Genomic DNA, 20,741 nt, shown 5'->3' on the forward strand with positions numbered 1-20,741 from the left:
TCCTTTTTGACCCACCTCCTAGAATCATGGAAATAAAATGAAGAATAAACAAATGGGACCTCATGAAACTTAAAAGCTTTTGCACAGGGAAAGAAACCATAAACAAGACTAAAAGGCAACCCTCAGAATGGGAAAAAATAATTGCCTATGAAACAACAGACAAAGGATTAATCTCCAAAATATACAAGCAGCTGCAGCAGCTTCATACCAAAAAAGCAAATAACCCAATCCACAAATGGGCAGAAGACCTAAATAGACATTTCTCCAAAGAAGACATACAGATGGCCAACACACACATGAAAAGATGCTCAACATCACTCATCATCAGAGAAATGCAAGTCAAAGCCACAATGAGGTATCACCTCACACCAGTCAGAATGGCCATCATCACAAAATCTGGAAACCACAAATGTTGGAGAGGGTGTGGAGAAAAGGGAACTCTCCTGCACTGTTGATGGGACTGTAAGTTGGTACAGCCACTATGGAAACAATTTGGAGGTTCCTTAAAAAACTACAAATAGAACTACCATATGATCCAGTAATCCCACTCCTGGGCATATACCCAAAGAAAACCATAATCCCAAAAGAAACCTGTACCATAATGTTTATTGCAGCACTATTTACAATAGCCAGGACATGGAAACAACCGAAATGCCCATCAACAAATGAATGGATACAGAAGATGTGGCATATATATACAATGGAATATTACTCAGCTATAAAAAGGGATGAGATGGAGCTCTATGTAATGAGGTGGATAGAACTACAATCTGTCATACAGAGTGAAGTAAGTCAGAAAGAGAAGGACAAATATTGTATGCTAACTCACGTATACGGAATCTAAAAATGGTACTGATGAACTCAGTGACAAGAACAAGGATGCAGATACAGAGAATGGACTGGAGAACTCGAGGTATGGGAGGGGGTGGGGGGTGAAGGGGAAACTGAGACGAAGCGAGAGAGTAGCACAGACATATATATACTACCAACTGTAAAATAGTCAGTGGGAAGTTGTTGTATAACAAAGGGAGTCCAACTCGAGGATGGAAGATGCCTTAGAGGACTGGGGCGGGAAGGGTGGGGGGGACTCGAGGCGGGGGGGGAGTCAAGGAAGGGAGGGAATACGGGGATATGTGTATAAAAACAGATGATTGAACCTGGTGTACCCCCAAAAAAATAATAAAAAAGAAAAAAGAAAAAAAAAAAAGAGCTGCCAGTGGTGGGGGAGAGTGCAGGAGAGCAAAGGGAGGAAATGGAGACATGGAGGGGGGCAGGGCCTTGAGGGGACAACATCCTGCGGTCCGAACAGAGGAGCTGCCTCATTAACCCAGATGGCCCAAAAGAGGGAAGGGGAGAACAGCAGCCTGGGAGAATATGCAGGAGTATAGGAGAGTTTTATTATCCTCTGCATGGTTTTCTATATTTTCCGGATTTCCTACTACAACAGACATGCACTCTTCTTATACTTATAAAAGTAAATAATTAAAAAATAAAAAAGCATAAATGGTGCAGCCCCTGTGGAAAACAGTTGGTGGTTTCTCAAAAACGTAAACACAGACCTACCATATGACCTAGCAATTCACTGCTAGGTATATATTTCAATGAACTGAAAGCAGACACTCAAACAGATACCTGCACACCAATGTTCATAGCAACTTTATTCATAATAGCAAACAGGTGGAAACAGTTTTCCCAAGTGTCCATCAACAGATGAATGGATACACAGAATGTGGCACACACACACACAAGGGAATACTATTCAGCCATAGAGAGGAACAGAATTTTGATACCTGCTACAGCATGGATGGACCTTGAAAACATTATGCTAATTGAAATAAGGCAGACACAGAAGGACAAATAGTCCACTTACATGAGCTACCTGGAATAGGAAAATTCATAGAGACAAAAAGCAGAATGGAGGTTCCCAGAGCTGGGAGAAGAGACAAAGAGGGAGTTACTGTTTAGTGGGTAACGGAGTTTACGCTGGGGATGATGAAAAGTGTCATCATCTATACTAGACATAGACAGTGGTATATCTAGTATATATACCAGATGGGTACCAAGCATTGTGAATGTAACTGATGCTACTGAATTGTATACTTACACATGGTCAAAATGATACATATTTTGGACAATTTTTTAAAATAATAAAACTTAAAAAAAAAAAAAAAAAAGAGCCAGCCCACTGAATCACTGAGTGGGTCTCCCAGAATGGGAGGAGAGGAGTCTGCACCAAGGACGGTGGTGACCAGTTGATCACCAGCGGGCGGGTTTTGCTTTCTTAGGACTAAAAATGGAACCTACCAGCACATATTCATGGGTTTGTTTTTGATGATGGAGTTTTTGTTTTTCCTTTTACACACACACACACACACACACACACACACACAGTCCAAGGAAAGTGACAAACAGGCCTGGGAGGAAGAATCAGGGAGCAGGTCTCTCAAAGCTGGTCTCTGACCCCACAGGCCCTCCTGCCCCAGGTCCACACCTGTCCTGCAGGGCCCTGGGCAGGTCACTCTGCCCCAAAGCCCTCCGCAGCTCTGCAAACATTTGCTCACGCCCATGCTGGGCACCCAGGGCCTGGCATAGAGCAGGAGGAGGGCCAGCACAGATAGAATGGCTGGACAGCCAGGGAGACAGGCCAATGGGTGGATGATGGGGAGGCCCAGTGAGCAGGAAAGGCAGTGGTTTGGCCCAACCTCCTAGACCAGCCCAGGCTCAGAGACACCACATCCCCAACAAGGCTTCCGGGGAGGGCTCAGCAACTTGGATCTTTGGAAAAGAACCATCGACCTGAATGTGGTTGCTGGCTCTGCCCCGGCTACCTGCAGGACATCTGCCTGGGCCTCCGGCTTCCCAGGTAGAAGCGGGAGTAACTATTCCTCCCTATGTGGGCTGGTTGTGGGGACTTGACACCAGGTACCCAGAGGCCCTTCAGTCCAGGCCTCCACCGCCCCCGGCGTAGGTTCAGCTGGCTGTGCTCTGGGTGCCGGGCTCTGAGCTCGCTGTGTGTGTTTGCATCGCCCCTCACCTCCCTGTGCCGGGCGCCCTGGCTAGAGAAACACCCGCACAAAGCCCAAGGGCAGTGCCACCCCAGCCTGGCTGCCCCCCACTGGCACCTACTTGGCATAGGCCTTCTCCACCAGGGCACACCAGAACTCATTGCGGGAGCTGGAGTGGCAGTAGATGAGCTGGTTGTTGACTGTGGGCAGCCGGTCATCGATGACCACGTCCACCCACTCCCCGAAGCGCCAGAAGTGGAAGTGAAAGATGCCCGCATAGCTGTTGGGCTTCTCAGGGTCCCACTCCTGCTCCTTCCAGTCTGGGATGACCTGGATGGGGAGGGGACAGGATGGGGACACACTGAGGGTCACAGCTGGCTTCCTGAAAAAACAGGGGTGCGTGCCTCCAGGGAATCAAATGGAAAGGAATGCTGGGTTTAATTCCCATCTCTGCCATGAACCAGTGTGGGACTTGGGCGAATCCTTCTCATCTCTGGGCCTCCGTTTCCCCATCTCTGCAGGGGTGGGAGGCTCCCTGAGGCTCCTTCCAGCTATGTCATTCTAAGATTCTATGAGCCTCCCCCTCCTTTCCTCATGCCTCCATCTGCATCCTCCCCCTCAGAACTACAGCACATCCAATCCCGTCCTGCTTGGTCAATGGGACCACCACTCCCACTGTGCCGCCCAAGCCAAAAGTTGGCAGCCACACTGGCCTCCCTGCTTGCCCTCTCTTCACCCGATTTGAGCTTCTACATTCTGCTAAAATCCACCTCCTCTTCTCCACCCCCAGCACCACCCTGGCCCGCCCCCATCTCCTCGCCCCGGGACACTGGAACAGCATCAGCAGCCACGTCTGCCCTCGCCCTACACAGCAGCAGACTGATCTTTCTGATCAGGTCACTTCCCTGGAAAATAAGGTGCAAACTCTTAACGTGCTCTGTCCCCACCCCTACCTCCCCAGGCTCATTTCTCTACCCTCACCCACCCCAGCCTCCACCTACTGTGCCCTGCTCCAGGCTCTTTCTCTGGTCAGGAACTCCGTACATTCTCTTCCTCCAGCTGACTCTCACTTATCTTTTAGGGCCTACCCTCCTCCTCCAGGAAGCCCTCCTTGACTCTTCAGACTAGGTCAAGACTCCTGTCCATCCATCTCACGGCCCCTGGCACTTCTCCTCTGAGACACTTTCTCCAGTTATAATTATACAAGAGTGTGACACTGTGAATTATTCAGTGCTGATACTGTCACTGGAATGTCAGCTCTCTTAGGGCAGAGACATGGCAGTCTTCGTCACTGCTATCCACCCAGCACCCAGCCCAGGACCTGGCTCAGAGAGGGTCCTTAATAAACATGCGTGAACTGAGTGTATAAAGTCATAGGCATTCACTGGGACTCTTTATAAAATTGATTATTTATGGAGCATCTTGGAAATGTTGGGTACCAAGCCTGCGACTGCCATGGGTTATCTCAGTTTAATTCACACAGCCACCCTGTGAGATTACTAATACATCCATCCTTACTTTACAGATGATAACATCAAGGCTCAGAGAGGGCAACTTGCTTGTCCAGGGTCACAGAGCTAGGAAATACACACATTCTTTGGAGGCAGGAAGACCAGGTTTTGAAGCCAGGATTCAAACCCAGGTCTGTCTAGCTCTAAATAATGAGTTCTTTATCAGTGTGGACCGCTCTGCACCCAGCCCCATGCTGGCACTGAGGACCCAGATGATTCACACATGGTCCTTGCCCTCGGGAGGCTCCCAGTCTGGTGGAAGAGTCAGGCGCGCAGGCAAATGCTGAGGCTGACACGGGGTCCATGCAGGGTCACAGAGAGAAGGGAGTGCTGGACCCGACCCTGGAGGGCCAGCAGCATCTTCTGAGCAGGTGTCCTGAGAGCTGGCAGTAGGCATCTCCCGAGCAGACGAGGACAACTAGAGGCAATTTTGAGCAGCAGGAGGTGGGAAGGGAGGGAAAAACCCTCACCCTGCTGAGTCCGGGGGACCTACTGGCCCAGGGCCCAGAGGAGCCAAATCCCATCAAGACCGTAAGAACCTTCTTCTAGAAGAAAATCACTCCCAGGCATGGGAGTGGGCACGCAGGCATCCAGGCTGAGGAGCCAGAGCTGTATTAGGAGGCTGTAAATCCCACAGTCCAGACCAGCCTGAGCACAGAGACTGCAGCTAAAACCAATTCCCCAACCCCCACCCTCATTAAGGGTGCTTCTGTTTACATGCCTCTTTTACCATCAGCAGGGATGCTGGCAAGAGAAATGCTCCCTAGTGGGACATTTGAGACCAAGAAAATGAAAATGTTAAGCTCGGTGAGAGGCGCTACAGCTACTAATGGAGTTCTGCTAAGTGCCGTAGCGGCCCGGACCCTCAGGGCTGTCTTCTGAGGCGGGAGGGCAGGAAGTCGCTGGCAGAAGGCCGCCCACGGGCATGGGTGCGGGAGGCAGGATTCACACTCAGGGCTGCAAAGCCTGACACAGTGTCTAGAACCCAGCAAGGGCTGATTACTAGTGGCCCCTTTCAGTCAACTCTGTGTCCTTTCTCAGCGAAAACTCCCAGGCCGGCCTCTGCCCTGACCCCCGGCACGTTCCCTCACACTTGATTTCAGGCCAGGAAAGTGTATCAAAAATGGGGTACATGCAGGGGCACAGAGAAATGGGGGGTCGGAAGTGGGAACACCGGCCTGGCCACTGCACCCTCCCCCACTCCTACCCACTCAGAAAGCTCTGGACTGCACGGGATGGGGAAGAAGGATGGGGGAGATGGGACGGAGAAAGGGGAGCCCTTGCAGGAGTTGGGAGGGACCACGGAAGGATCATTAGTCAAACCCAGGGCTCGGCGCTGAACCTTCTGTGACTCAAGAGGCAGCTGATAAGGCGCCAGGGCCTGTGCTGCGGAGTCAGGAATCCCCACGGGCCTCAATTTTCCTCACATGTCACAGCCCTTGAACCCCAGGCCAGCCTTCTCACCCCTCAGCCCCTCTCTGCTGCCAGCTAGGGTACCAAGCAAGAGGAAGGAGTCTGTCCAGGAAGGTGTGCTCCCACAGGTACACAAACCAAACACCCTCCACACCACATCCAGTCACGCCAGAAATCAAGGAGGCAACCAGAGGATTCAGGCCCAACCTGAAGAGGCTCCCACTAGCCAAAGACGGGCCAATCTGAGCAGCAATAAGGATAACGACTGTGATGTAGGAAAACACATCCCATATGTTCTAATCCATGAGATCATGACGGTACCAACACAAACAAACAATTAGTCACTATTGGAGGATGGCAGGGAATCAACACATTTTTTTGAAACTGGAAAATGAAGAAGAGAATCACGTGCTTATCCTGACTTTTCTATACAAACTATGCCATAGAATAACCAACGGCAGATGAAGGGAGGTTTTTATCTGGTGATGAATTCCAGCTAAGAAATGAGGAAGAAATTTTAGAGTATTAGACTCTTACTCTTTTGCAACCAATGACAAATAATGGATTTAGGCAATCATGGCTTCTAAGACCGATTTAGGATCACCAATGGTTTCTATGTCACAAAAAAGAGAGACAACCAGACATTATGTACCTCCTAGAGAATTTCGCCTATGAAGCTATTGTGCCAAACAAATTGTGCCTGCACCTTGTCAAGCCTCCAGAGGTAAGTCTTACCTCACAGGAAATGCAGGGCAGAGACAGGTATTAGTCAGCACATGAAAATGAAGCCTGCAAAATCCAGATGGTTGGAAACTCCACAGAACAAATGACTGGTTTCTTCAGCAAATAAATTGCAAAGAAAAAAATGAAAAGATGAAGGGGAACCAACAGACTGAAGTAATGGAGCTTTGTTTGCCTCTGATTCAAAGTGTAAAACATACCTATAAACATTTAGGACACAAACTGGAAACCAAAACATTCACTGGGTATTTGATAATATTCAGGAATTATCATAAAATTATTTTAGTTATGTTACGGTATTATGGTTACAGGTTTTTGTTTTGTTTTGTTTTGAACGAGTCCTTATGTTTCAGAGATACATCCAGAAATATTTACAGATGAAATGGTACGCTGCCTGGGGAGAGCAGGGTTGTAAAGGAAACAAGATCAACCGCTAGCTGGCAATTGTTGAGGCAGAGGGATGGGTACAAGGGCTCACTAGGCAGTCTCGCCCCTCTCACCTGTCTACAGTTGAAAAGCCCCATCGCCACGGACACCAGCAACCTGGCCTGGCAGTCAAAGCCCTGCAGGCAGCTCTCAGCCTCACCCCTGAACACGGAACCACAGGAATCTACACCCCGCGACGCTTTGCACTCAGCTTTGCACAAGTGGCTCCCTCTGCTGGGCGCATCCCAGTTCCTGTCCCTCCGGGCCAGCTGGGCAGCGGTCTGCAGGGGCCCCCTGACCCCACCCCTCCCTTGGGCACCGTTGCGCAGCCCCTCCCCCAAGCTCCTGGCACAGGGCCTGGCCCAGCTCCACAGCTGGCTGAGTCTTTCTGGGAGGAAAATCCCCAAGTGCTGGCCACAGCGAGGCGCTGGCCGCAGTGAGGCCCTGGCCGGCTGGTGGGCTTGCAAACACTGCTGGTATGAAAGGAAAGTCCAAATGGAGTCGATTCTGCTAAGAGACTACCCTAAAATGGAGCCGGGAAACCACTCACAAAGTGTGACTTGTGCACGCTCTGCCCACACGGAATCTGAACTTTGACCACTGTCTTGTCTTGATGCAGCCATCCTGAGCGCCTGCCCAGTGTCCCAGAAACTCGAGATACTTATTGGATCCTTACCCTAAAATAACTCATGACAGGGCTTCCTAGGTGGCGCAGTGGTTAAGAATCTGCCTGCCAATGCAGGGGACACAGGTTCAATCCCTGCTCCAGGAAGATCCCACATGCCACGGAGCAACTAAGCCTGTGTGCCAAAAAAACAAAACCAAACAAACAAAAAATAACTCATGACAGCCTAGCCCTTAAGGACAAATATTGCCTTTAACGACCTTGTGGCTTTTGCCTTTACAAGCCCGTGACTCTTTCTCTTCCATGGAACACTCTTTCGGTTCTACCTGAACCTGTTTATCTCCCACGTTGCGATTCCTAAGACCTGCAAATAAAGCTCCTTGTTCTCTGCAGCCTCGATACTGATTGGTTTCAACCCTGGACACCACTTTACCAACCGAGGTGTGTGGCTGGGACTTACGCCTCAACGAGGCCACCTCTCTGCGGCTCAGTGTCACATCTACCTACCCTCCCCCCAAGGCTCCCGGGAGAACTCAGGTGGAGAAAGGCCTTGGAGGTACTGCATCAGCTGTAGAGGGCTGTGCACACCTGACGGGTCATCCCTGCTGGTGTGCAAACCTCGGGGAGACCCGGTCAACCTCCCTCCCAAGAGCAGAAAGGAAGAGCTCAACAACAGCCCACGGCACAGATGGGAAAAGCAAGGCCTGAAGGGGCTGAGGCACCTCCCTGGGCTGACTGGGCAGTGGGGCAAGAACTCTGTGGGACTTGGAGCCCCTCGCACACCCACTAACAGCCGGCCACTACAGAATCACCCAGAAACCTCCGGGTCTCACTGACGGGTGTGCCACAGCGCCTGGCACCTGGAGCAACTCCTGGGGCTTTCCCTGAGGGACTCCCACCCAGACTCAAGTGACCGGGCTCAGATCCTGCCGGGCCCCCGGGCAAGTGAGCCCACCCCCCTGTGTGAGTGTATGAACAGAAGCATCACGTGTTTGTGAATGTCAAGTGTGTGCGTCAGTGTGTCTGTGTGTAAGTATGTCTGCCCGAGTGGCGGAGAGGTAGCTTCCAACAGATTTCTGCCTGGGACCCCAGAGCGCCAGCCAGGAGCATTTCTGAACACAGTTGGCAGGGCTGCGGGCCGCTGGGCTCCCGTGGAGTTTCCTGTTACTCAAGCTGGGGGAGGTGAGCCACAGGTCTCCGCCAGTCCTCAAAACTAGAGTTCCCGGTTCTAAGCATCTGCAGTTCCTCAGTTCTCAGCTTCAGATTTCAAGAGTCTCGAATTCCTGAGTTTCAGATGCCATGACTGCAAGAGACCAGGAAGATTGGGCAACCCGCACCCCCTGGGGAGAGGAGAGCTCCCTGGCTCTCCACCTGGAGAGCAGGGCACTGACACACCTGCAGCGGACCCTGGGGATCCCTGTTCACAAGAATGAGCACAGCCAGACACCCAGAAACCCGGGCGGCCCCTCCCCCAGGCTCCTGGGCTAGACTGTGAGGGTTTAAGGTTCCCTCAGCCGGGCTCTTCCAAGCCTGGTGATGGTGAGGAGAATCCATTCCCCCGTGACCACTTGCTCCAACCACAGAGCAGGCCTTAGACCCTGCCTATCCCTCCAACTCACAATGCCTGCTGCAAAGAGCACTGGGTGCTGTGCTGCCTTGGGCAACTCGCTTCACCTCTCTGAACCATGCACGCTTCCTCAGTAAACAGGTCCTTCTAACCCTCCTCTCAGAATCACTGTAAAAAATTAGACTCTGCGTCTACAGTGGCTGGGAAGGTACAATGAACAAGTCCAGAGAGGAAGCCCGTGTGCCCCTCAGCAAGGTCAGCGCTTCATTAACTTTAACTCACTTCTTCACAACCACCCTCTGAGGGAGGCACCTTCATGAGCACCCACCGACAGACCAGAAAACAGGCTCAGAGGTTGCCCGGGGTCACACAGGTGGTGGACGGTGGCAGGGCCAGGCCGGGTCCCCCACACTACCTCACACTCGCTCAGTGGGAGGCAGGAGCTCGGAAATGGCAGGTCTCTCTGCTCGGTGGTTTCTCATGGTTTCCCTGGAAAGCGGGTCCTCATTTCCCATTCCCTGCACGTCCCCCCGACCCAGTCTCGGGAGCAGAACCAGGCCTTCTACTGCTGCCCTCGGGGTGGGAGGGCTGGGTTCCCGTCTCTGCCTCCCCCACGCCTCCCAGAAGTATCTTCAGGGGTGGATGGAGGCTGTGGCTGGAGGGCAGGGCTTGGGGAAGGGAAACGAGGTGGCAGCAGCCGCTCTGGGCAGGGCTCTGGGGTGGAGGAGGACGGGCGTGCGAGACCTGTTTGGGGGGCTGTTCCCAAGCAAAACCCCAAAAGTGGCCTCTGAAGGGGGGCCTGACCTTGTCTCTGGGAAGAAGCCGGCCTCGCCCAGGCCTGAGTCCTCAGGTGGGATGGGGGCGTCCAGGGGTCACAGGGTCAAAGGTCCACAGACCCAGAACTTGGTCCACATGCACCCGTTCCCCGGCCCCGCCACACCCGCTGTGACTCTGGGCAGGCAGCCGCCTCCCCGGGCCTCTGTCCACAACGTGAGTGCGGGTCGGGGTCAGGTGGGGCACTGAGGGGACGTGGCGCTATGGGTCTCATCTGGTCAGTGCGGCAGGGCTGCAAGGGGCTTCGCAGAAGCGGGCTGTTCCCTTTAGAAAGGCTGAGGCTGGGAGAGGGTCAGGGGCTGTCTGGGGACACACAGCACATGAGTGACAGAGGCCAGGTGAAACCTGGGCAGAGGCCTGATCCCACCCCACCTTTCAGCCACTCCCCTGTGCCATCTGCCCCCTGCCCAGCCACCCTCAAGGGAGGGAGACGGAAGATGGAGCACGACATGGCGGGTCCCCACCGTCCCCTGTGGGCCTCATCTACCTCCCTGAGGCCTCAGCATGACTCCCTCCATGCCCCACACGGAGGCTGGCCTGGGGGCCCCTGGAGAAAAAACTGTCCAGGGTGTTGGTTCCTGGTTTGGTGTCAGGGGATCTGGTTTCAGACCCCATCCTGATGTCTGACCCTGGGCCAGGCACCTGCCTGCTCTGGGCCTCACCCCTGAAAGCGGCGGGAGGAGGGGGCAGGGGTGTGGAGAAGGTCCAGGGAGGGGGTGGCTCTTGGCGAGAGAATGCACACCGCGAAGCAGGGGCACACAGGCTTTATTGGGGATGCGCAGTGGGCACGGCAGGGTGGGAGTACAGGCAGGGTGGGAGTACAGGCAGTCTGCACCAGGAGGGTCCCCAGAGCTGCAGGGAGCGGTCGAGCAAAGAGGCGGACGGGCAGGGGTCTGGCCTCCATGCTCCCCCCAGAGTCAGCAGAGAAGCAGGCAGAACTCCAAGCACGTCCCGGAACAGGCACCTGGGCTTTGAGTCCGAAGGGACCATCGCTCACGCCACAGCCAAGCCCCCCACTGAAGAATGGACTCCAGCTGCTTCTGCTCGCCTGCCTCCAAAGCGGGCCCCCCCACCCCCGGCAGCCCCGGCCACTGGGGTTGGCTCTGACCCTCCATCTCTCGGTGCCTCTGTTCCCAGGGCCCTGCAGCCCCTCGACGGCTCTGCTCCACGAGAGAAATGTCACGGGCACGTCCCCGACAAGACACAGGGCTGACCTGGAGACACGGTGTTGGGGGCGCTTCCTGAGGCGCCCTTGGCTGATGCCAGGCCCCAAAGGGGCTCACTGGGCCTGTGCAGCATGAAGGCGAGTGAGGCGTGAGGGCTGGAACTGAATCTGCTGGCAATTGTGCCTCAGTTTCCCTCTTCGTTTGACGAGTGGGTTGTGCCCTGTGACCTCTGAGGCCAGTGCTCCACCGTTAGACTCCATTGCCACCTCCAGCCCATTTCTGACATCAGCCGTCACGGCTGCCCTCTAAGGCCTCCCCCATCCCTACCCCTCGGCTCCCCCAAAGATGCCACACCAGGATGACACATCTGCCTTCTCCGACCAGTTAGCCAGGAAACGCCTCACATCCCAGCAGGGGACACCTGAGGCCCCAGAGACGCTGCTGTCTCCAGCCCCAGGGCTCTGCACCTCCTCTATCCAGCTTCCCCAGGCAGAGAGAGATCTGTTTACCACACTGTTCCCCACTTCACTGCACGGACCTCAAAGTCTCCCAGCTCAGGAGCCCCCCACTCCCTGTGTCATCCTGATCAAGCCCCTGCTAAGGGCCACCAGGGAACCAGCTGGGCAATTATATAACAGATCATCTAAAGTCAGACGTATTCACAGGGCAGGTATAGAATACATCCATATGAATATAGCGTGCTCTCTCTCAATATATGTGTATATGTATAGATAGATACATCTCCTCGCAACTTTTTTTATATTTCCCCCTTTTCTCCCCTCCTGAAGTCATTCCTGGAAGAGCAAGAGTTGGCCTGTACAGTCTCTGGCATGCCAGCCACTCCCCACTGCCCAAATCAGCCCCCACCGCAACCCTGCCCAATGTCTTAAGAGCCCCAAGCCGTCATGGGACCACACAGGGTGCCCAGAGAAGCACCTTCCTGGGTTCTCAGGCTGAGTGTCCACCTCCGGACACAAACTCTGGAAGAGGGCATTGTGGCCAGGGGGGCAGCAACTGCCTGTTTGCCAGACTCTCCAAGGAGGCTGCTTGCCGTCTCCACTTCCCTGTCTCTGGAGGAAGCCGGATGGCTGGTTCTTTAGATCTGCCTCTGTCTTGGTCTCTCTCCCAAAAAACAGAGCCCAGAGAAGGCAACCTCCCACGGCCTCCCCATCTTCCCACACGAGCCCCGACCAGGTCCCCATGGTCTACAGCAGGAGCAGCGCCAGCCAGGTCCGCTTCTAGACTACGGAGCCTTTGCATCTCCCTCCCGTGAGCAGGAGCGCCAGCACCCGGGAAAGGAGAGGAGGAAGGACGCGGGCTCAGGGGTCCCGGCCAAGCCAAGTACAGGCCTGCAGCTAGAAGAACGTCCCCAAACACACACCTGGGGGAAAGGGGGACAGGCAGGGGACAGGCAGGTGGACAAGAGGAGAGGTGGCAGCGGGAGCTGCCATCAGAGCTGGCTAAAGACCACGGAGGCCTTGAGGTTGGCGGGCTCGACGCCCTCGCTGAAGGTGAGGAGGAAGTACATGACCTTGCGGATCTTGGCCAGGTCGGACAGGCGCTCCCCGAACTCCAGGGCGTCAGCCTCATTCCAATCCATGGCTTCCGAGTCCTCCTTGCGCCAGAAGATGGCAGCGGGGTCCAGCAGCTGCCGCGTCATGAGGTTGGTGAGGTCAGGCGTCCAGTTCTGCGAGGTGCCCGTGATGGTGACCTTGCCCGGCTTGTCCAGCACGACGTCCCAGCGCTCAAACTGCAGCCTCTGCTGCCGGATGAAGTCGATGCGGTACACGGACTCGGCCGGCCGCAGCAGCTTCTCCCCGTCCTGGCGCTTCTCCCCGCGCTGCCTCAGGCTCTCCACGCGCAGCCGCATCTGCCTGGTCAGGCCCTGATCCAGGACCAGCGGCATGTCGAGCTGCGTCGGCTCGGGCCCGTCCTCCGCCATGGCCCACGTGCTGCTACTGCCTCCACCGCCCGGGAGCCGAGTGGGCTGGGGCCTCGGGGCCAAGGCAGGAGGCCACCAGAGAGGCGCCCCGCCTCCCCTTCGGCCCCGCCTCCCCTTCCGCCCTCGCCCTGTCCCGTCCCTCTTTGCCCCTGGCTCTTCCCAGCCCCACCCCCGTCCTCAGATGGGGTAGGAGGGCGGGAGTCTCCAAATGCCTCCCCTCTACTCCTCGCAAAAGCGGTAATGGAGGCAGTGCAGGCAGGCAGGAGGGTGGCAGGCTCCTCGGGGACCGCCTGCTGATGTCAATTGCTGTGGCAACCACCCTGGCTACCACGGATGGGCTGGGAGCCGGCTTGTTGTGAAGAGGGAGTGTTGCTTACAGGCAGTAAGAGGGCAGGAGGCGGGGGGCAAGCGCCCACTGGAGGCACATCGGGAGAGGCTGAAGACCCCCTGGCAGGAAGGTGGGGCAAGTAAGGACCAGAGGCGCCCACCGATTTGAGACTTAAAGTCACCTAAGCCAAACCTCAGAGCCCTCTTTGACTCGGCCTCACCCTCACCTCTCCATACCCAATCGCCAAGGCCTGTGGATTACCCCGAAAACCCGCCTCGCCCTCCCCACGGCCAGGACCCCAGCCCAGCCACCACCATCTCTCACCTAGACCCACGTTCCCAAACTTTAGGGAGCATCAAAATCTCAGTTAAGGGACTTCCCTGGTGGTGTACTGGTTAAGACTCCGTGCTCCCAATGCAGGGGGCCCAGGTTCAATCCCTGGTCAGGGAACTAGATCCCACATGCATGCCGAAACTGAGTTTGCATGCCATAACTAAGGAACCAGGGAGCCGCAACTAAGGAGACTGTGAACCACAACTAAGGAGCCCCCCCACCACAACAAAAACCCAGCACAACCATTTTTTTTTAAAATCTCTGTTAAAACAGTTTGCTGGGCCCCAGCCCAGAGTTTCTGACTCCATCGGTCTCTGAGGAGGCCTGAGGATGTGCATTTCTAACAACCTCCCGGGGGATGCTGATGCTGCTGGCTCAGGAACTGTGTTTTGAGAATCACTGACCCAGACGCTCCTCGCCTGCTGGTCCTGCCGCCACCCTGCACCACATGACAGCCACATGCCCAGGACTCTGTTCTACCAAAATCCCACCACTTGTTACCCCTGTATCGAGCCTCAGTTTCCCCCAGGAGACTTGCAGACATGGAAGAAGCTGACAAATGTCTACATCCCCAGTGCCTGAGGGGGAACCAGGATCTCAGCTATTATATGCGGGCAAATGAAGAAATGGAAAATGTGAGTGTAGTTGGGGGTGGGGGTGAGGGAGAAGGGAAGCTGCCATGACATGCCACACACAGAGAAGAGGACAGAAGCACAGGCCAAAGTGTAATAACTGAAAACAATCTGAAGGGTCTGGTGGACCACAAGCATAGTCAATTGCTAGATGGAGGCTAAGTCAGTCACTGGGGTCTTGGGCTCCATGAACAGCAAGGGGTCACCAAGGGGGACCAAGCACCTGGTCCTGTTAAGTCAACACCTCAAGCCCTGGGGTCAGCTCTGGAGGCTGCTGGCAGCAATTCCCCAATGGTATTCAAGAAAACCAGAGAGCAGAGACGTTAAACTGACTGACCCTCACAGGACCTTTCACTTTGTAGCTGGAGCAGCAGAGGAGAGGGAACAATGTGGCTGAGAAGCTCTCTCCTTCATAAGGAGGAGCTGTGTCCCGCCTTCCCAGCACTAAATTTTGCTTTTGATGTGTACGCTTGCTTAGTTTTTGTCTGTGACGTCTCCCCACCGCGAGGGCAGGGACTGTGTCTGTCTGGTTCATCACTCTAGTCACCACCTAGAACAGGGCTGCCACATTGGAGGCCCTGAGAAATCCTAAATGAATGAGTGAATGAACAAATGACACTGAAGAGGAACAGCTGACGTGATGGATCACGGGGCCTCAGGACAAGGACAACAAGAGGCAGGTGGGCACATGGGGAGGGAGCACACGGGCACGGGCCAAAGTCAAAATGCGGTTTCGGGACAGGTGTGCATCAGGTAGGAGGGAGAGGGCTGGAAGGTGAGGCTGAAGGCAGTGCAACCAAGAACCAGGGCCAGGGTGATGAGGGCAAGGTGTCGGCCGCACAGCCATCGCAACCCCTGGGACACAGCACGACTTGGGGCGGAAGAGACTGGGAAATTGGAGGTGCGGAGCCATGGGCGCCTGGGTGGCAGGCCGGCGTAGCTGTTGGGCAGGGGATGGCAATAAGGTGGGCTGATGGTGGGGGCGTGGGGGACAGACGGCATGAGCCTGCAGGGGTGTGTATGGGGAGAGTGTGGTCTGGCGGCAGCACTGAGGCAAGGGGATGCCGCCCCCTCTCTGGGCTTGCAGGACACGGTGGGAGGTGTCCAGCTTCTGCTGATGTGGATTCAGAGGCCGCAGGACCCTGGGGAGGGCCTGGTCTCGGCCTGGGCGGAGCGTTACCAACTGGCAGGAGGAGGCTGAAGGTGGAAGTTGTTTCCAGGGCTGTGGCCTGAGAGACAGGCGGGGCAGGAGGGAGGGGGCAGTGGGGGCCAAGAAAGGACAGAGGGGCAGGAAGAAGGCAGGAAGGAAGGCAGGAGGCTGTGGCAGGGCTGGGCCACTGCCGCCCACTGACCTCTGCTCGGCCACCAGACGCCTTGGGAGGGCCCACCAAAGGCCAGACGTAGGAGTGAATAGAGAGGAGAGAAGCAAGGTCCAAACATGCGTCCGCGACTGCAAAAATGTGATCATGACAAACGAACAAGCACCTCTTCAACCCCAAATGGAAAAAAGACCAGAAGAAATGTAGAAAACCCGTAACACTGGCTGTTTCCAGGTGCTTTTTTAACTCACCTGTCCCCAGGGTCTAGAATGGTGCTGGGCGTAGCTGGTGCGCAGTTGTCGTGTGGTGAAGGAACTGCCGTACGCTAAGGGGAAGGGGCTGCGCATAAAACAGGGGCAAGGGCAGGGCAGGAAACCTTCTAAAGTGGAACTAGGTTAAAGGGAAAAGACTGCCCAGCCTGCCGCTAGGTGCCTCCCCCAGGCCCCGGCCCAGGATGCCCACCCCCCAAAACTCACTCTCAGACACTCAGGCACCCCCCCGCCCCAGGTTTCTACTCATTTCTGCTCTTCCCCTGCCAGGGGCATGGCTGACTCCTCCTGGGACCAGGCACCCAGCGGCTCAGAGCAGGGGTCGGGCCAGCCCTTGCTCCTGGGGCCGCGCCAGGCTCTAGGGGAGGTGCACTCACCTGGCCTGGGCCAGGCCGGGCTAACGGCAGATGCTCCACCCCACTGTCACACCCTGACTTCTGGTCCACAAAACCCGGTCACCTGAAGTCCACTGCCCTGCCCTCAGGGAATGCACAGTCAAGCTGGGGAGACCACAATGCCCCCACCAGGGATCCCATGGGAGGGGGAGGCCTGCTTCCAAGAAGTGTCCAGCCGAACGGAGGAATAGGTGGGAGCCCAGAGGAGGCGCGGAGAGGGGGATTTAACGCATGCAGGTTGCCACTAAATGCCATGGGCTCCTCCTGCCACCCCGGGGACTGGCAAGGTCAGATTTACACAGAGGCCACGAGAAGGAATGTGACCTGCCCAAGGTCACACAACTAGCAAGAAACCCAAACAGAATCAAATCCAGGTCTAGCTGGCTTCAAATCCTGTGCCTGTCGGCCCCGGGCCACGTCCAGTACTAGAGGGAAAGGGGTGGCTTCCTGGAGGAGGGGGCATGTGTGTCGAGGGGCGACACGCCTCCATCTGAGGCTCAGCATCCCCAGAGTGTGAGGCAGGTGGGCGGAGCAGGGGTGCATCCCAGGCTGAGCTCCCCCATTCCATGGAGAAAACAGGGCGGGGCAGGGGCCGCCCTGCAGGGCAACAGGCCCAGCAAGCGAGGGGTGACAACAAACAGGGCGCAGTCAGCAGGGACGGGGGGAGGGAAGGCACAGTAATGAGCTCCCCGGGGCCTCCTGCCTCCTGCCGGGACCCAGGGGCTGTCACCCCAGCAGCACCAGAAGGTGGAGTGCAATTAGCCCAGAGCAGCCTGCCTTGCCCCAACCTCCCAGGGACCGAAGCTCCTGGAGATCTGCCCTGAAGCCTCCAGACCAGCCAGGCTGGGTGCCCCAACATGCGGCAGGAGAAACCTCAGGCCCAGAGACAAACGCAGGCCTGCCCACAGTCACACAGCATCAAGGACAAGCCTCTCGCCTGTGGGTCCGGGGCCCCTTCTTCCACTTGCTAGGTGGGGAGCTGCCCCAGGGGTCAGGTCCTGGGCAGGGCACACAGTAAGCTGAGGTTCATCTCTACAAATAACCAGACAACCCGTTCCCCAGGAGGGGACACAGAGGGCCAGGCTCTGGCCCCACTGCAGGCCCCAGGGGGCCTGGGGCAGCAAGGTTGGCTGTGGGCTGCTGGCCAGTTACCGGGTCCAACAACTTGGGGAAGGGCTCTGTTCTCAGAACTTTCTTGAGCCCTCTCTGCACCAGACTCCTGCTGGGCTCAGCGGGAAGCTATAAGTTAGACCAGCTCTGCCCGTGGGGCGCTCACCTCGAGAGGGGAGATCACAGATAAACAGGCAATTATAGGGCAGGGTGGGGGGGTGTGGGGCCAGCCCCACAGGGTTCCCGTGTGCAACCTCCAGCTCCAGACTGAGCCCTGACCAAGCTTGGAGGCGGGGGCGCTTGTTCTGGGCTCAGAGAAGGGGGAGCCTGCAGGCAGGAGGGTGAAGACAGCTCTACACCCAGAGAACAGTGCCAGACCCTGACCCTCTCTGGGCCATGAAGCTCCCTGAGGCCTTCCCAGCTCGTGTGCCCCATGACCACCCACGTCTACAGGTCTCAGCCATGGCCTCTGCCGAGGGCCCTACAGCACCAACCTTCCCATATCCCACAGGATGCCCAGGGCCAGGCCCCAGGGATGCCCATTTGGGGATGACTTTGAGAGGTCACACCCTGTTCAGAGGATATGACAGCAGGACACCTACCACAGTTTCAGCCTTGCTCGAGGGCACAGCTCCCTCTGATGGCTGAGGACGCCTCAGAGGATGAGAACAAACTCACCTGCCCCTTGCACCCTGCTTGCCTGGGAACACCCATTATGTTCCATGAACCTTAATTATCACAACATCGTCACCGCAGCACTGCACTGCACAAGGCCCTTTAAGCACAGTACCTTGTTCCACCCTCACAGCTCCCCAAGAGCGAGCTACTCTGCTATCCCAACTTTTTGGATGAGTAACCTGAGGCTAATTACAAAGGTAGGAAATGGTGAGGCTGGGATTCGCACCTGAGCCTGTGAGACTCGGATGCCCATTGCTCTTAAGCCCTGCTGCTCGCCTCTACAGAAAGAGCAGGCAGGGCAGGGATGGGAAAGGGGCAATGACTTGTATTTGCTGGCAAGGGAACCCAGGAGGCAGTCCCTGTCAAATACTATTTAGAAACCACAACTCCAGCCTCCCTGCCTCCCCAGGAGGGAGCTCTGAATGTTGGATTTAAGGGCTGCACTGCCGAATGGTGCCACAAGAGGGCGAAGTGTCAGGACCAGAGGCCCATTCTTCCCAACCTAAAACCCTTTGGTCCTGGTCCAGAACATCAGCTGCTTGGAACCATGAGTCATGAAACAGGATTGTCTGGATCACTCTGGCTGAACAAGTGAGGAGTAAGGCCCAGAGATGGACAAGGATTGGCCAAGTCACACAGCAAACACTTGCAGGAGTCTCCTGAGCCCCAGTTAGTGGTGTCTCCACACTGCACATGATTTAGGCAGCGTCCACATTTCATAGGTACATATTCCGCCAAGTGGCTCTGCCGACACTGTGGGCCCCCAACAGTCAAGAGGGGATGCATCAGAACTGGGGGGCTATACAGATTCCCAACACCTGTCCCTGAGCTGGCAGGGGCAGGGAAGGCACTTCTGATGCTCGGTTAATACTGGGAGCCCTGGCATCACCCTGCCCCATCCCTGCTCAGGCTGTCATAAAGTCTCACCTGCTCATTCAGGCTGCACCTCCCCCACCCGGTGGTGAGGGCGCCAGGCTAAGTCTCCCCAGCACCCCTGCCCCACCCAGGCCTCACCTTTTGCCACAGTGACTCACGGGAAGCGAGGGACGAGCAGGCCGCCACAAACCAGCAGTTGCCCACCTGGCCCTGGTGCAGGTCGTGGGAGCTGATGCCGTCCACGAAGAGGCGGGGGTCCTCGCAGATGTCCTGCGGAGAAGCCGAGAGGAGACCTCACTGTCTGCGTGGAGACTGGCCCGCCTCCCCTCGCCAACTGGGGCCCTGTGTTAGTTTCTCCAAATCCAGGTTCCTCCAGGGCTGCCCGGAAAGCCCTTCTCCCCTCCACTGGATGAAGGGTTCTGCTCTTCTGCCAAAGTCTGCATGATGAGCGAACACTGGGGAAGGACCTCGGGCTACCGCCTTCCTCCTGCCCCCTGCAGTCCTCCCTGGCCAGCAACGGCTCAGAGTCCACCATCCTCCAGCACCAGCAGCCCTGCCTGCGGGGCCCATCCCAGCCAGCTCTCAGGGGCCCATAGTCACAAGGTGGGGTGAGGTGCAGGGCAGAAACACAAAAATTGCACATGGTGAGTGCAAAGGGAGAAGTGTGGAGACAGCCATCCCACAACCCCTGTGGGTACATCCTCAGGCATGTCATCTGACCCTCGCTCCATCTGGGCAGTGTGGCACTGTTATTCCCTCTTATGGATGTGGAATGAGGTTCAGGGAGAGGCAGTGACTTTCAAGGGCACACAGCAAGCAAATGCCGAGCAGAGCTGAGCAGACACCCCCAGAGCTCCCTGAGTGCCCACCCCAGTCCCCTCCTGCTCACCCATCAGCATCTTCACTCTACAGAGCTGAGAGCGAGTGACTGCTCTCCAAAGGAGGCGATAATTGGGGGTCAGGAAGGTAAACACTGAGACATGCCTTCCTTCCTGCTGGCACCGTGATCTATCCTCACCATGGTCCTGAGAGGTGGGTACTGTGTTCATTTTACAGATGAGGAAACTGAGGCCCAGAGAGGTTGAACATCATGCCCCAGCCACACAGCATGGGCCTGCCTCCAGTTCAGCTGGTGCTCCTGAACCAGTTCAATCACAACAGAGCTACTGGCGTCCTACCAGAGGCAGCCAGCAGAGGGTAGCAGAGTCAGGAAAACAGAATTCAAATTCTTGCTCCCCATTTACCGGCTGTGCAACTTTGAGCCAGTGGCTCAACCTCTCTGAGCCTCCATTTCCTCCCCTGTGCGAAGAAAGTAGATTGTTATGCTTTCAGGGCTATGTAAGGACTCCACAAATCAAGAAGGCAGAGTACTCGGCAGGGGAAAACAGGGCAAAAGGCTATCAGGTATCACTAAGGTGTACAGGACTCCTGTTGCCACCTCTACCTGGGAAAACCAGAGTTTGGGAGGGCAAGATTGAGGGCCATAACTCCTCTGAGGACAGGAGCACTCCAGATGGGACTTCAGGGTGACCCAGGGCCAAGCTGAAGGCGGCTCCCCCAAAGTACAGACT

General features: G+C 56.0%; 2 protein-coding genes across 3 annotated transcripts in view; both read right to left on the reverse strand.

Annotated features, from left to right (window-relative positions):
• CAPN5 (calpain 5) overlaps positions 1–20,741 on the reverse strand; it is a 54,739-nt gene that overhangs the window by 12,477 nt on the left and 21,521 nt on the right. For both annotated transcript variants that reach the window (XM_057695354.1, XM_057695355.1), the window contains exons 3-4: positions 19,309–19,440; positions 3,127–3,335 (exon numbers count right to left, since the gene is read on the reverse strand). In XM_057695354.1, coding sequence (XP_057551337.1) covers positions 3,127–3,335; positions 19,309–19,440 — 341 coding nt within the window. The remainder of the gene's footprint in view (positions 1–3,126; positions 3,336–19,308; positions 19,441–20,741) is intronic.
• Positions 12,185–13,396, reverse strand: OMP (olfactory marker protein; the record flags this gene model as incomplete). The annotated part of the gene is given in 2 exon segments (XM_057695357.1): positions 12,185–13,335; positions 13,337–13,396. Coding segments are annotated over 2 exon segments (657 nt in total), but the record flags the coding sequence as incomplete, so codon positions are not given.

Source organism: Hippopotamus amphibius, chromosome 9 (assembly GCF_030028045.1).
Source record: "Hippopotamus amphibius kiboko isolate mHipAmp2 chromosome 9, mHipAmp2.hap2, whole genome shotgun sequence".
NCBI lineage: Eukaryota > Metazoa > Chordata > Mammalia > Artiodactyla > Hippopotamidae > Hippopotamus > Hippopotamus amphibius.